Source organism: Spermophilus citellus (genome assembly GCF_964194105.1).
Source record: "Spermophilus citellus genome assembly, chromosome: 3".
Classification (NCBI taxonomy): Eukaryota; Metazoa; Chordata; class Mammalia; order Rodentia; family Sciuridae; genus Spermophilus; species Spermophilus citellus.
In genome coordinates, this window is record NC_138184.1 from 196,605,401 (window position 1) to 196,619,574 (window position 14,174).

General features: G+C 35.3%; 1 protein-coding gene across 1 annotated transcript in view; it reads left to right on the forward strand.

Annotated features, from left to right (window-relative positions):
* COL28A1 (collagen type XXVIII alpha 1 chain) overlaps positions 1–14,174 on the forward strand; it is a 167,454-nt gene that overhangs the window by 33,198 nt on the left and 120,082 nt on the right. Inside the window, exons 12-13 of the mRNA XM_081286546.1 lie at positions 5,473–5,541; positions 6,643–6,711. Of these exons, the coding sequence (XP_081142672.1) occupies positions 5,473–5,541; positions 6,643–6,711 (138 nt within the window). The remainder of the gene's footprint in view (positions 1–5,472; positions 5,542–6,642; positions 6,712–14,174) is intronic.

Genomic DNA, 14,174 nt, shown 5'->3' on the forward strand with positions numbered 1-14,174 from the left:
GGTGCTATTTATACTGTAGTGTCTACAATAGAGATTTCACCTGATCAGAAAAACCCTCCTTCAAGCCATGGTTCTTAAATTAGTATAAGAAAGATGAGAAAGAATAACCAGATAAGAGGGAGGTAAGAGCATCCCAGACAGAGTGTCATGTGCAAATATCCTGTGGCAGGAGGGAGTAAGTCAAGGGCAAGGAACCAAAGAGACAGTATGATCATACCATGTAAATAGCTCTGTTTATATCCTATGAGCAAAGGAAAAAGCCTTGAAAGGTTTTGTTCAGACTAAAATTAAAAGATTTATCTGATAGCAAAGGAGGGAACAAACTGGAGTGTGCAGGTAAGATATTATAAGGACATTGATGGTGTTTGAACAAAAGGTGTTTTGATTTTGGTGTAGACTATAGAGATGTAGATGGAGAAGGGGATAGTTTGAGACACATTTAGGAAGCATACTGACATGTACTTGGGATATAATCATTACACATGGTGGGAGGAAGAGAGGAAGAATAGTCCCCTCAATTCTGGTTTGACACAGGAGAGATTGTGAACCCCTTCCTTAGGTAGAAGAGACTGGAGGATGACCAAGTCTGTGAGTGAAAGGTACTACGTCTGTCTTTAGAAATGACTTTTGAAATGCTCCTTTCCTCTAGCCTCCTGCAAGATGTCTTGCTAGAACTTCCATGTTTCCTCCACCTAAATGTTGTTACTGTCCATGATTCTGACCCGATGCTCCAGGCTCTTTAATTTCTATGAAACTGTCTAACAAAGTAGCCACATGTAGCTACTGAGCATTTGAAATGTGGCTCATCCAAACTGAGATTGCTGTCAGAATAAGACTGGGTTTCCAAGGACTTAGTATTAAGACTAGTGAAAAATATAAGCATCAATGCTTTTAAAATATTGATTCCATGTTGAAATAATAACATTTTAGATATTTTAAGTGAAATATATTTATTAATTATAGTCCACCTGTTTCTTTTTATCTTCTTAATAAGACTATTGAAAAATTTAATCTACATACATAGTCACTGTGTATTTCCACTGGACAGTGCAGCTCCAGATAGTGACCCAGTTGTCACTCTGTTTCTGGCTCCTTGTACTTACTTTCTGCAGAACATTTCATGTCATTTTATGCCTCACAGTTTCCTCTCTTTGAACTTTTGCTCCTTTTCTTTCCCACCAGGTTCACTATGATTGCTACCTCTTCATTCAGCTCAAGTATTCCCTCATTATCATGAAACTTTCTCAGTTCCTTGAGGCAGAATTAAATATTTCTGTCTCAGAGACTTGTATGCTCTGTTAATATCTTTATTATAGATAATTTACATGCTTGTATTTTGTTTCATATTCATTTGTATCTCCAGCCAGATTGTACACTTCTGCAAAGTGCAGGCGCAATCTGATTTATGTCTCTAATTATGCAAACTGGTACTCAATTATAGGTATAGATTTTTATTCACCAGACCTTTTATTGAGCACAAAACCTGGCGTCAGCTTGGTCAACAAAGACATGGTGAATAACAATTGAATCTACATATATTAAACAGCTATTTTACACACAATATCTTGAATCCTCTCAACCACCCTGCAAGGCAGATATAATCATCATCATTTTTCATTTGGGGATCTTGCAAAAGTTCAAATTATTAGTAAGTGATAGAACCAGGGATAATTCCAAAGCCATACCTCCCACATCCCATAGATTCCCTGCATGCTGAAAAGTCAATTAAAAAATAAAGATTATATTCCTACAGTATAAATGGAATCAAACCCTATTTTCTAGGATTATCATAAGATTAAAAGAGATAATGAAATAGTTGGTCTCATTAAACATGGGCTTCCTCTGCTCTTGAGGTCCATAGAAGTAGGGGTGTTCTTAGTTTCTGAGGAGGATTAAGGTGGTCTCATTGCTCCCATACCTGTTCACAGTCACATTCATGTATATTCACAATCACAGATATTATGAAACAAGACTTTCTTTGGGGTTATTTTAACCCACTCCTCTTTGTTATCTTCACCTGTTGACCCTGGTCATCAAAGAAAGTGAAGTCAAGAAATAAGTACAGTTGGTACTGTAGGTATTGTGGGTATGCAATCTCTCTCTCTCTCTCTCTCTCTCTCTCTCTCTCTCTCTCTCTGTGTGTGTGTGTGTGTGTGTGTGTGTTGGTGAGGGTTGGGGGCAGGAATAATAGCAGGAAAGGAATCAAGCCTATAGTATTACCCAGGGTGTGTTGTTAGTAAATTTCCAGAAAACTATTCCAAGTAGAGTGCTGCCTCTCCTACCATGCTTGGTCTCGTCTCAACATCATCTTTTACAATGAGGATCATCTCCATTACTACCACAAGAGTTTTTATAGGAAAGGTCAAGGGAAAACAATAATTATGTTGGTCAGTGGGTCCTACATTGAGATTTTAGGCTCCTGAGAAATCAATATAAGCAAAGGAAATGTGAAGATATGTTTCTGAGGACTGTGTTCAAGTAAGGGAAAGCCTTCACTCTAAAATCTTTGGATCCCTGTATTTCCCTTGAAAAAAGTAATAATAAAAAATTTCTCAGTTGCTTTTGGTACTTGGCCAAGCCTAAGGGGAACCCATAGACTCAGGAGTAACAGAGTTGCTTCTCTTGATTTCTTGGTTCACACATTTAATATAACAACCAAACCATGCCTTGAAAGTAGTCAGAAGAAACTTTGTCACAGACCTGTGCTGTTGGTTTGTTTCTGATCAAACCTGTAGTTAAGTACTGAGTAGGGAAGAGCTCCCACTAATCAAAAATCCTCAAGCTCACTACCAGATGCATAGTTTAAATACCTTATCACCTCTTACAAAACCAAAAGTACATATAGGAAGTATAGAAAAGAAAATAAATGAACTTAGGGTTTAAAATTATTATTGCAGTTTTTTGATGGTGCATCTCTTGAGCCAGTTCTCTAAGTTTAGGAACTGTATTCTCTAAGTTTAGGAACTGTATTCTCAGTATTTACTTCCTAACCTTCCACAGAACAAGTAGTTGTGTTGACTTGCAGAGTGATGGCAACAGGCCCTCATGTGGGACTTCTACAATTTACAAGGAGATTTCAACTTGAGTGGAGAGCACAGAAGTTGTAAAAGAAAGAAAGAAGAAATAAAGGTTCCTTGAAGCAAAAAATTTGCTCTAGAAAGTTGAATAATTTCTAGCATTTACTTTTACTTTGATGTTAAGAAATCAGCTTCAAATTTATTGCAAATTTTTATGTCTGATATTATAAAAAGAGAGAAGAACATGTAAAATAAGAATGGCTGTGGTGTGTCCACTCTAGATTTAAACTACACAGAAAATCAAGTACAACCCAAGGATTTTTTTAAAAAGTAAATTCTAGTTGATTTATCAGCCAGATTGACTTGTCCTAAATAGCATGATCAGTAAATACATTTATATCAAACCACTTATTTGCCAAAAAATCAAAAATTCTGGCAACTGATTTTTTTTTTTGATACCAGGGAATGAACCAAGGGACATTTAACCACTGAGCCACATCCCGAGCCCTTTTTAAATATTTTATTTAGAGACAGGGTCTCATTGAGTTGCTTAGTATCTTGCTTTTGTTGAGGCTGGCTTTAATTTGCAATCCTTCTCCTGTTTCAGTCTCCTGAGCCACTGGGATTATGGTTGTGCACCACTGTGCCTATCTCAGGCAACTTATTTTAAGACATATTTCTTTTGTTTTAATTTATCTTGAGTTTGGGTATATATTTTGGGGAGTTGATTTCTTCTTGTCCCTTCTCATTCTCCTTTGCAATGCTCAAAGTTAACAACTGCTCTAAAATAATTCCCTTACTAACAGCATATTGCTCTGATTGTTAAGTGTCCCCTGCAAAATCACAAGTCTCCAGGGCAAAGGGAGATTTTAACATTAATGAAAAGTTTTTTATTTCCCTTAATCTGAGAGAAGGCTAGTCTCAATTTATGTTCCACTTTTCTGTTTGCATGCACAAAGAGATAAATCTTTGGTTTTATGAAAATTTTATTTTTTGTTGAATGAAATTTTCAATAGCAAGTATTCATTAACTCAAACACAAGAGTATTCAGAACTCTTCCTTAGCATAAATTAAAGATTCATGTGTATTTACAAAAACTAGAAAGAAACACACAAAAAATTAATAGGAATTATAGATAAGTAATTTAAAAATTTCTTTAAATGTATGCTTTTTAATACATGACAGGTCTTCTACAATGACAATATATTATTTTAATAAGTGAAAAAAACTTAGCAGTATTAAAAAGGACAATTGAAATCAATAGCAATTGGAATCCTTTTTCCTATCATCATGTTATAGGGCCAGATGCCTGAGAGACTGGAAAAGTCCTATCTGTAAGTGATGTTGAGGTGTGAATTGGGACAGACCAGGTAACTGTCTGGACTCAGGTTCACCATCTGGGAAATGGAGAGGGTTGAGTGTCGTGGTCCCATCTAGTTCTGAGATGCCTGAGTTCTATTACGGGCCTGCCCCATGGTAGTCTGAATTAATTAAAAATGTTTTGGCTTTGAGTTACAACATCTTGACTAAGAGTGGCTTAAATCAGAAAAACTGTCACTGTTGAGTGAAGAGAATGTTTGCAGTAGGTAGTCCGGGACAGGACTGGCTGCTCAGCAAGGTTATCCAGCAGTCAGGCTCTTCTCCATGTGCTCTGTGTGGTCCTCTTCTGCTCTTGGCTCCTATAGTAGAGATTGTTTTATCATGGATACAAGACATTACCACATCTCCATGTAGGAAAGAAAAGACAGAGGCAAAAGGTTTTTCCTTTACATCCAGCAAGGTCCCTCCCATCTCATTTGTCAGAACTGAGTCACGTGACCAACCTAGACTAATGGGTAGCAATGGGAAAGGGGATCCCAGGCTTGAGTTAGATTACTTATCATTCATCCCATACCTGTGAGAGCAAAGAGCAGCTGCCCTTGTCATGAGCAGATCAGGGTTCTTCTACCAGCAGGCAGGAGACAGGGAGAGAGGGTAGCCATTGGAGTCTGCCAAAGCACCGAACAAAAATATTAATGAATGAGTGAGGGCTACACTGCGGCTTTCATATTTCCTAAAAACGTTTGCCTTAGAGGATCACTTCATCCAGGAAAAAATATTTTAAAATGTATGACTGAGTTGATATAAAGATAAATACAAGCCAGGCTCAATTCATTATTACATATTCATTATTATGATATTGATTTTTGTAATAATCTAAAAATTTAAAATGGAAATATGTTCACAGGTTCCTACAAGTATTGTGGGCCCTAGAGACTGTGCCCACTGAGCCTAGTAGGTAATTCAACTCTGGGACTCAGTTGTCTTTCCAAATGGATTTTAGATGATTGAGGGTAGAGGCTGTGTCCTAGGTTCCACTGTTACCCCCCAAACCCCTATCACAACACTATACATCTCAGAGCTGCTCAATGACTACTACTAAGTTGACCTAACATAGCACTCTTTCTCCCTGCAGGGTGAGCCAGGTCCTCCTGGCCCGTATGGTCCTCCAGGAGCCCCTGGTATTGGACAACAGGGTATTAAGGTAAAGATGATTGTTTCTTTGTCTATTGATGACTATTGAATTTATTGTAAAACCTGGGGGAGTGTGATTTGAACCCAATTCAGCCTAATCGTAGTAAACATGAGGAGATTCCCTGCAGAAGTTACTGACATTTGCATCCTTGGACACGGCAATGCTCTGACCAGGGGCAGTTGTCACAAGAATAATCAATTAATCATATTTTGATTGAAATGAAAAATTTGCTTATCTCTAAATATCCACTCACTCATAAAATATGTGTAGCTCTTTTGAGTTTCCACACTTTAAACATTAACATACAAATATGTAATTGTGAAGTGAAATATCTTAACACATCAACTACCACTTGCTCACATTAAATAAGCATAGATGGGCAGGAACCAGAGAAACTAGGACACTGAATAAATAATTGTTGACAGAAAGGTTTGCAGGGAAATAGAAAGTAAGAAACAGCCCTCCTGGGATGCTCTGTACCATACTGGATATAATGGAGTGGAAGTGCTTATTTTAAATGACTCTTCTATGTGTTTGAGACAATAAGGCCTTGATGCAGTAGTAAAATAAGACTTTGATGCAGCACTAAAACTGTACTCTGAATGTAATCAAGTGTCAGCATAGGTAACATTTCAACAATAAGTACATTGAGACTCCAGGGAAAGCAGGGTTTCTATGGGCAGAGTTATTGGAGAAGCATTCTACAGGAGATCAAGTATGAAACAGAGTTTAAGGGAGAGGGGGAAGGGACAGAGTAGGGACAAGGGATGAATACATTCCAGGATCATGGCCAGGAATAGCACAACTATCATTAGTTTGTCCCATTGGTGTCCAAAATGAATTGCCAAGCCATTCATCTTACCATTACTATGGGATAGATTGTGAAAGAGGAAAGTGCTGTATTACATTTAAAGAAGAGATGATAAACATTTGAGGGTAATTTGTTTACTTAAATTTACTTAAATTCAAATTAAATTCATTTTTCTCTCTCTAGATTTTAAACACGTTTATGGATATTAAAAGTTTGGCTATTTTGTATTTATCCTTTTTGAAATCTCCAGATTATTTTATGCTATGTTTTATTTTAAAGTGCCCACTGTACTTTTTCAGGGAGAAAGAGGTCAAGAAGGAAGAACAGGAGCTCCGGGACCCATTGGAGTTGGTCAGCCAGGACAGCCGGTAAGTAGCAAACATACAAGATGGAACAAACAAAAAAAAAAGAGCCACATTATTTTCATGTGTTCTTTTGGGTCAGAAAAAATGATTAAAGCTATAATAACAAAAATAGCATGGCATTGACCAAAATAGGCAAGAAGACCAATGGAACGGAATAGAAGACACAGAGACAAACCCACATAAGTACAGTCACCTCATACTAGACAAAGACCCCATAAACATGTATTAGAGAAAAGATAGTCTCTTCAACAAATGGTGTTGGGGAAATTGGAAATCCATATGTAATAGAGTCAAAGTTCACTCCTATCTCTCACCCTGCACAAGAATCAACTCTAAGTGGATCAAAGACCTAGGAATTAGACCAGAAATCATGCACTTGCTAGAAGAAAATGTAGGCCCAGAACTTCAACATATTGGCTCAGTTACGAACTTTCGTAAAAAGACTCCAAAAGCACAAGAAATAAAATTAAAAATCAATTAATGGGATGGCATCAAACTAAAAAGCTTCTTCACAGCAAAGGAAATAATCAAGAACATGATGAGACAGCCTTCAGAATGGGAGAAAATATTTGCTACCTGCCCCTCAGATAGGGTGTTAATTTCCAGGATATACAAAGATCAAAAAGCTTAACACCAACAAAAAACAAACAAACAAAAACAAAATAACCAAATCAATAAATGGACAAAGGAACTGAACAGACCCTTTTCAAAAGTAGAAATACAACTGGTCAATGAATATATAAAAAATGTTCAATATTTCCAGCAATTAGAGAAATGCAAATTAAAACTATACTGAGTTTTCCTCTTACTCTAGTCAGAATGGCAACTATCAAGAATACAAATAACAATAAATGTTGGTGAGGATGTGGGGAGAAGGGAACACTCCTACATTGCTGGAGGGACTGCAAATTGGTGCAATCACTCTGGAAAGCAGTATGGAGATTAAAAGGAAAGTGACCACAACACTCAGAGCAACCAAGAGATCTTTATTGCAGCAGTGCAACAGAGGAGAAAAGAGAGAAAGAGAAGAGAGAGAGGGGGGGGAGAGAGAGAGAGAGAGAGAGAGAGAGAGAGAGAGAGAGAGAGAGAGAGAGAGCAAGCACAAGAGAGAGACAGAGAAAGCAAGAGAGATAGCAAGAGAGAGAGGGGCCCAGCAGGAGGGAGTTTTTATAGCTCAAATCTAATGAGGTCTCTGGGTCTGCAAGCTGCCTTGTTGGCACAAGGGGGGTTACGTGTTTGGCCTTGAGCAGGGGGTTGAGTGTTCAGCCTTGAGCGTGAGCTTGGGCATTTGGGCTTGAAGCAAATAGTTGATAAAGAACCAGACAGAGGGTTTGAGAGGCCAGGTCATCCTGCAGCTAACTTTGTTTGGCATGCCCTGAAGACAGCTTACTCAGCCTGTCCTGAACCTAACAGATTCCTCAAAAAACTAAGAATGGAACCACCATTTGATCCCATTATCTCACTGCTCAGCATATACATCCAAAGGATTTAAAATCAGCATACTACAGTGATGCAGCCACATCCATGTTTATAGCAGCTCAATTCACAATAACTAAGCTATGGAATAATCTAGCTGCCATTCAACTGATGAATAAAGAAAATATGGTAAATATACACAATGGAGCTTTTTTTAGCCATAAAGAAGAATGACAATGACATTTTCCAGCAAATGGATGGACCTGGAGACTATCATGCTACGTGAAATAAGCCAATCCCCAAAACTCAAAGTTTGAATGTGTTTGCTGATATATGGAAACTAAACCACAATAAAGGGGCTGGGGGAGGGGAATAAGAGAAGTTCAGTAGATTAAACAAAGGGGAATGAAAGGAAGGGAGGGGGGAAAGAATTAGGAAAGAATGTAGAGTGAGTCTAACTCTAAGTGAATCCCACCAGCCTGTCCACTCACAAGAATGGGGTCCTAGGCAGGGTATGGTGGCTCACACCTGTAATCACAGCAGCTTGGGAGACTGAGGTAGGAGGATCACGAGTTCAAAGCCAACCTCAGCAAAAGTGAGACATTAAGCAACTCAGTGGGACCCTGTCTCTAAATAAAATACGAAAAAATAGGGCTGTGGATATGGTGCAGTGGTCAAGTGCCCCTGAGTTCAATCCCCAGTACCAAAAAAATGGGGTTCTAATTAGAATAAGATATATTCCATACTTGTATAATATTATAAAAATGGGTTCTCCTGCCATCTATAACTAAGAAGAACCAACAAAAAAAATTTTAAAAAAGAATGAATAGTTAAATGAATCCACCTTGTATCTTTTTTTTTTTTTAACTTTTCCTAGGTGAATTTTATTTCTTTTTTTTTCTTTTTTTTTAAATTGGTTGTTCACAACATTACAAAGCTCTTGACATATCATATTTCATACATTATATTGAAGTGGGTTATGAACCCCCAATTTTACCCCAAATGCAGATTGCAGAATCACGTCGGTTACACATCCACAATTTTACATAATGACCTATTAGTAATTGTTGTATTCTGCTACCTTTCTTGTATCTTTTTGGATAAAAAGAAAATATGTATGCAAGGACCAGATCCAAGCATTATTTTTTCATATACTTGAAGTGGGGTTATATATATTATCTATCTATATAACATATACAAATATATATATATATATATATATATATATATATATATACACACACACACACACACATACATGTGAACACACCCATATATATGTGTATATGATACTTACATCTGTCTCTTACTATAATCTCTTAAAAATGAATCAGCTTGTTTAAGAAGAAGAGATCTTATATGTCAACATTTCCTAGGAGTTGATAGATGTGGATTAAAGCTTAATATCCATACATTTGTAATGAACTTTCCTATAATCATGAGAAAAATTCCTGAGACTAAGGATATTATTATCAAATCCATGTGTGTGATTTAAAGCTAGGATGGATGATTGTAGAAAGATAAAACCTGTTTTATTCACTTCTGCCTGTGTAGCTTTGAAGTTTGTTACTGTTGGATAATAGAACACAGGTTATCAAAACAGATCTGAAGAGAAAGTGAATGAAACCCAACTATTCTGGTATAAGAAGCTTCTTAACTTCTCAGGTAACCATTATTTTCCTAGAAAATAACCGTAGCTGACTTACTGAGTAGTAAAAACAACCAATTGTGGATACTTGTTGTCCCAACTTGGTTTTGCATGGTATAGTTACTCACATGTAAATAGTATCAGGATCATACGCTTCTTCCTTGCTTTACTCTGAGTGAAATGGCAGCATGTTATTTGTGCGCCTGAGTTTTCACCAATGCCTGGATATGCTAATTTAAGAAAAAAAACTTAATGTGGAGGAAAAATACATAGGATGAAAGTTTTGAAAATAAGTGATGTAGTCTTAATTTCCATTAAATATTGCTCTTAAAAGTGAACCACTAACTTCTTTGAGTATCCAATTTGGTAATGCATTACTGTTTAACAAATCATCTTAAGATTTAATGCTTTAGAACAATAAATAGTTATTTCTCATGATAATGTGGGTGGACTTGGGAGTTTCATATAGTGGGAAGTTAGTTGGAATGGGTGAAGCTGGGTTTGCCCAGAGACCTCAGTTCTCCTCAGTTTGCCTCTACATGTGGTCTCTGGGCTTCCTCACAACATGGTAGCTTAGATAAAAGCAGGAATGTTCCAGCAAGCAGAAACCACTTGTCATGTAAAACTCAGTATCAGAAATCACCTGGTATCATTTCTGTGATGCAGTTGGCTAAAACAAGCATAGAATCAGCTCAGATGTGAGTGGAATAGAGATTCTTCCTCCCTATGAAGATAGAAAACTCATGGATATTTTAATACACCATAGTCTCACATTTTAACTTTTGTAAAATTAAAATATTAATATTGTTAATTTTATGGTTTTTAGAGTTTGAAATATTGAAGAAAGTTCTGTAAATGTTGGGAAAGCAGTTCAGAACTTTTTATTCTTTAAGTTGATGGATATTTTTCTCAAAGAACTGTATTAAGACTTTTCACACTCAGTAATAAACTTAAAAATTTATTTCACTTATTCATTCTAGCATTGAAAACATTTTTATTTTTAAGCAATGAAATATCTTAAGCATATTTAAAAAGAAAAAAAATGATTTAGCAAACCTCCAACAAGACAAAACTACCTATCCTTGATTTAAATTATCTTTAAACCGTAAAATATTGTGGATGGCAGTAAAACTTTCATGACCTCTTCCAGAAAATAAAGATGAGGAAAGAACATTTACCAACTTATTTTATGAAGCCAGTTTTTCCTGACACCAAAACAAAATAGTAACAATACATAAGAATAAAACTACAGACCAATATCCCTCACGAATATCGATATAAGAATCTTTAGCAAAGTATCGTCAAACAGATTTCAACAACATATAAAAATAATTATACAGCTTCACAAAATAGAGTTTATTCAGTGGATGCAGGGCTAGCTTAATAATTGAAAATCAATGTAATATATCATATTAATTCACTAGAGAAAAAAATCTCATAATCATATCCAAAGATATTAAAAAGCATCTGACAAAATTAAATCCCTCCAAGACCCTAATAAAACTTTGACAACACCTCTCAGAAAACTGCTATAAAACTTTCAGCTAATATTATATTTAGTGACTAAAAACTAATCATGCTGTATAATCTTTTTAATGTGATGTTGAATTTGGTTGAAAAGTATTTTATTGAGGATTTTTGCATCTAGGTTCATCAAGGATATTAGTCTGCAATTTTTGGGGGGTTTTTTTGTGTGTGTTGTGTGTGTGTGTGTGTGTGTGTGTGTGTTCTTATCTGATTTGGGTATGAGGGTGATACTTGCTTCGTAGAATGAGTTTGGAAGCATTACTTCCCTTTCCATTTCATGGACTAGTTTGATGAACATTTATATTGGTTCTTCTTTAAAGATCTGGTAAAATTCAGCAGTGGATATATTTGCTCCTGAGCTTTTCTGTGCTGGAAGACTTTTTATTACTGCTTCAGTTTCATTGCTTGTTATTGATCTGTTTAGGTTTTATATCCTTTTGGTTCAATTTTGGCAGATTGTATGTGTAAGTTTTCAAAATAGTTTTTAATGATCCTTTGGATTTCAGTGGTATCTGTCGTAATATACACATAGACAAGTGGAATAGAAAAGAGGATAGAGGCAAACCTATAAAGCGATAGCCATTTGATTCTTACCAAAAAAGGTGCCAAAAACATGCACTGGAGAGAAAAAAATGGTGCTAGGAAAGCTAGATATTCATATGTAAAGAATTGAAACTATCGCTCACCCTGTATAAAACATCAACTCAAAATGGGTCAAAGACGTAAATGTAAGACCTGAAACTTTGAAATTGCTAGGACAAAACATAGAGGAACCACTTCAAGACACAGGCACAGGCAACAACAACTTCCTGAATAAGACTCCAATAGATCAGGGAATAATAGTGAGATTCGGCAAGTGGGAAGGCATCAAATTAAAAAGTTTCTGCATACCAAAGGAAACAACAGTGTGAAGAGACAGCGTATAGGATGGGAGAAAATCTTTTCCAGCTACTCTTTGGGAGAAGATTAATATCCAGAATACATAAAGAATTCAAAAAATCTTCACACTGAAGAAACAAACAACCCAATCAATAAATGGGCAAATGAATTGGAAAGACACAATTTGTATAAGACTACAAAACATTGGTGAAAGAAATTAAAGACTATTTAATAAATTGAGAAGACATGCCATTTTCATAGATTGAAAGATTCAACATCATAAAGATGTACATTCTCCCTAAAGGTTTAATGGAAGTCTTTTCATTATACCAGCAAGATTTTTTGTAGATATGAATAGAATAATTAAAATTTACATGCAAAGACAAAAGAGCTAGAATAGTTAAAACAATTTTGAGAAAGAATACACTTGAAGAAATCACACTTCTTGGATTAAGACTTAATATTTAGCTACAGTAATCAAGAATGTGTGGTATTGGTAATGATCAATGGAATAGAATACAGAACCCAGATATGAACCCACAGAAATATAGTCAATGATTTTTTGATTAAAAAAAATGCAAAACTGATCCAATGGAGTAGCATAGTCTTTTCAACAAATGGTGCTGGAGAAATTGAATATCTATGAGGAAAAAAAAAATCCAAACCACCTCAAGTTAAGTCTCACATCTTATACAAAAATTTACCCAAAGTGAACCATGCATTTAAATATACAATGTAAAAACTATCAAGCTTTACAAATAAAATGTAGGGAAAAATCTTTGGGACTCAGTGCTTGATGAAGATTTCTTAGACATGTCACCAAAACCATGATTCAAAAAAGAAAAAGGTAGATTAACTGGACTTCATCAAAATGGAAAATATTTTTTCCTGTTAAAGATCGTTAACAGGCTAAAAAGACAAGCTACTTACTGGGAGATGATATTAGCAAACCACATATGTGGCAAAGGATTTGTATCTCGAACATACCAAGAACACTCAAAACTCAATGATAAAACAAAGATCTAATTAGGAAATGGCAAAAATATCAAATATTTATTAAGAATATACACATATATGTATGAAGTTACATGGTATGTATATGACTACATAGGTATGTATATTTTTATTTCTTAAGTGGTCTCTGGACTTGTCATGTATTATAAGTTAACAAGTTTGAAATGTCATCAGTAGTACTACCCATTCCTGAAAACACACTGACCACAGAAGGATTTTACTCCAATCATCTCTTCTACCTTCAAAGTATTATTTTCTGTTAGCTTTGTTCTACCTTATTTTATCCCACCTAACTTATTATTTTTTACCAGTATTTAATTTAGTTTTACCCACATATTTGCCAATTTTTTGCTCAACATAGTTTTATCAGTTTCCCTCTTTTCTTTTTTTTTTAAGGACTATATTTCTTAGTTGTTTCCAATCAGATTATGTGTAAACTCTTTCGGTTTTTAGCTGAAATATCATTCTTTTTTTTTAATGATAATGGTTTGGCTGGTGTGAAAATCTTAGCTGTGTACTAATTCCACTGTCTACTGACAACAGTGGTTCATGTTGATTTGTTTGCAGTTCGTTTATAATTTCTTAGTAATTTGCCTTTTATCTTAGGCTGCTTTTGTAATTTTTCTTATTAATATTTTTTCTTAAAGTCATTATGATACATGTAAATATGGATAAATTTACAATTATATGACTTTAGATGCACTGTTCTATGAATCTGAGGATTTGACAATTTTTAAATTTCTTAGCTATTATCTCTTCAAATGCTCACCCTGCCCTCGTTCTATTTATTTTGAAATCCTATTGGACATTTTGAAGCATTTGGGGTAATTTCTTTAAATGTAACTTGTAATGTATAACTTTAACTTCATTAGGTTAATCAGGTTATAAAATGTCTTAACTCATCCATTAAATTTTTAGTTTAATGAGTATTTTCAAAATCTATCTATCATCTATCTATCTATCTATCATCTATCTTTCTATC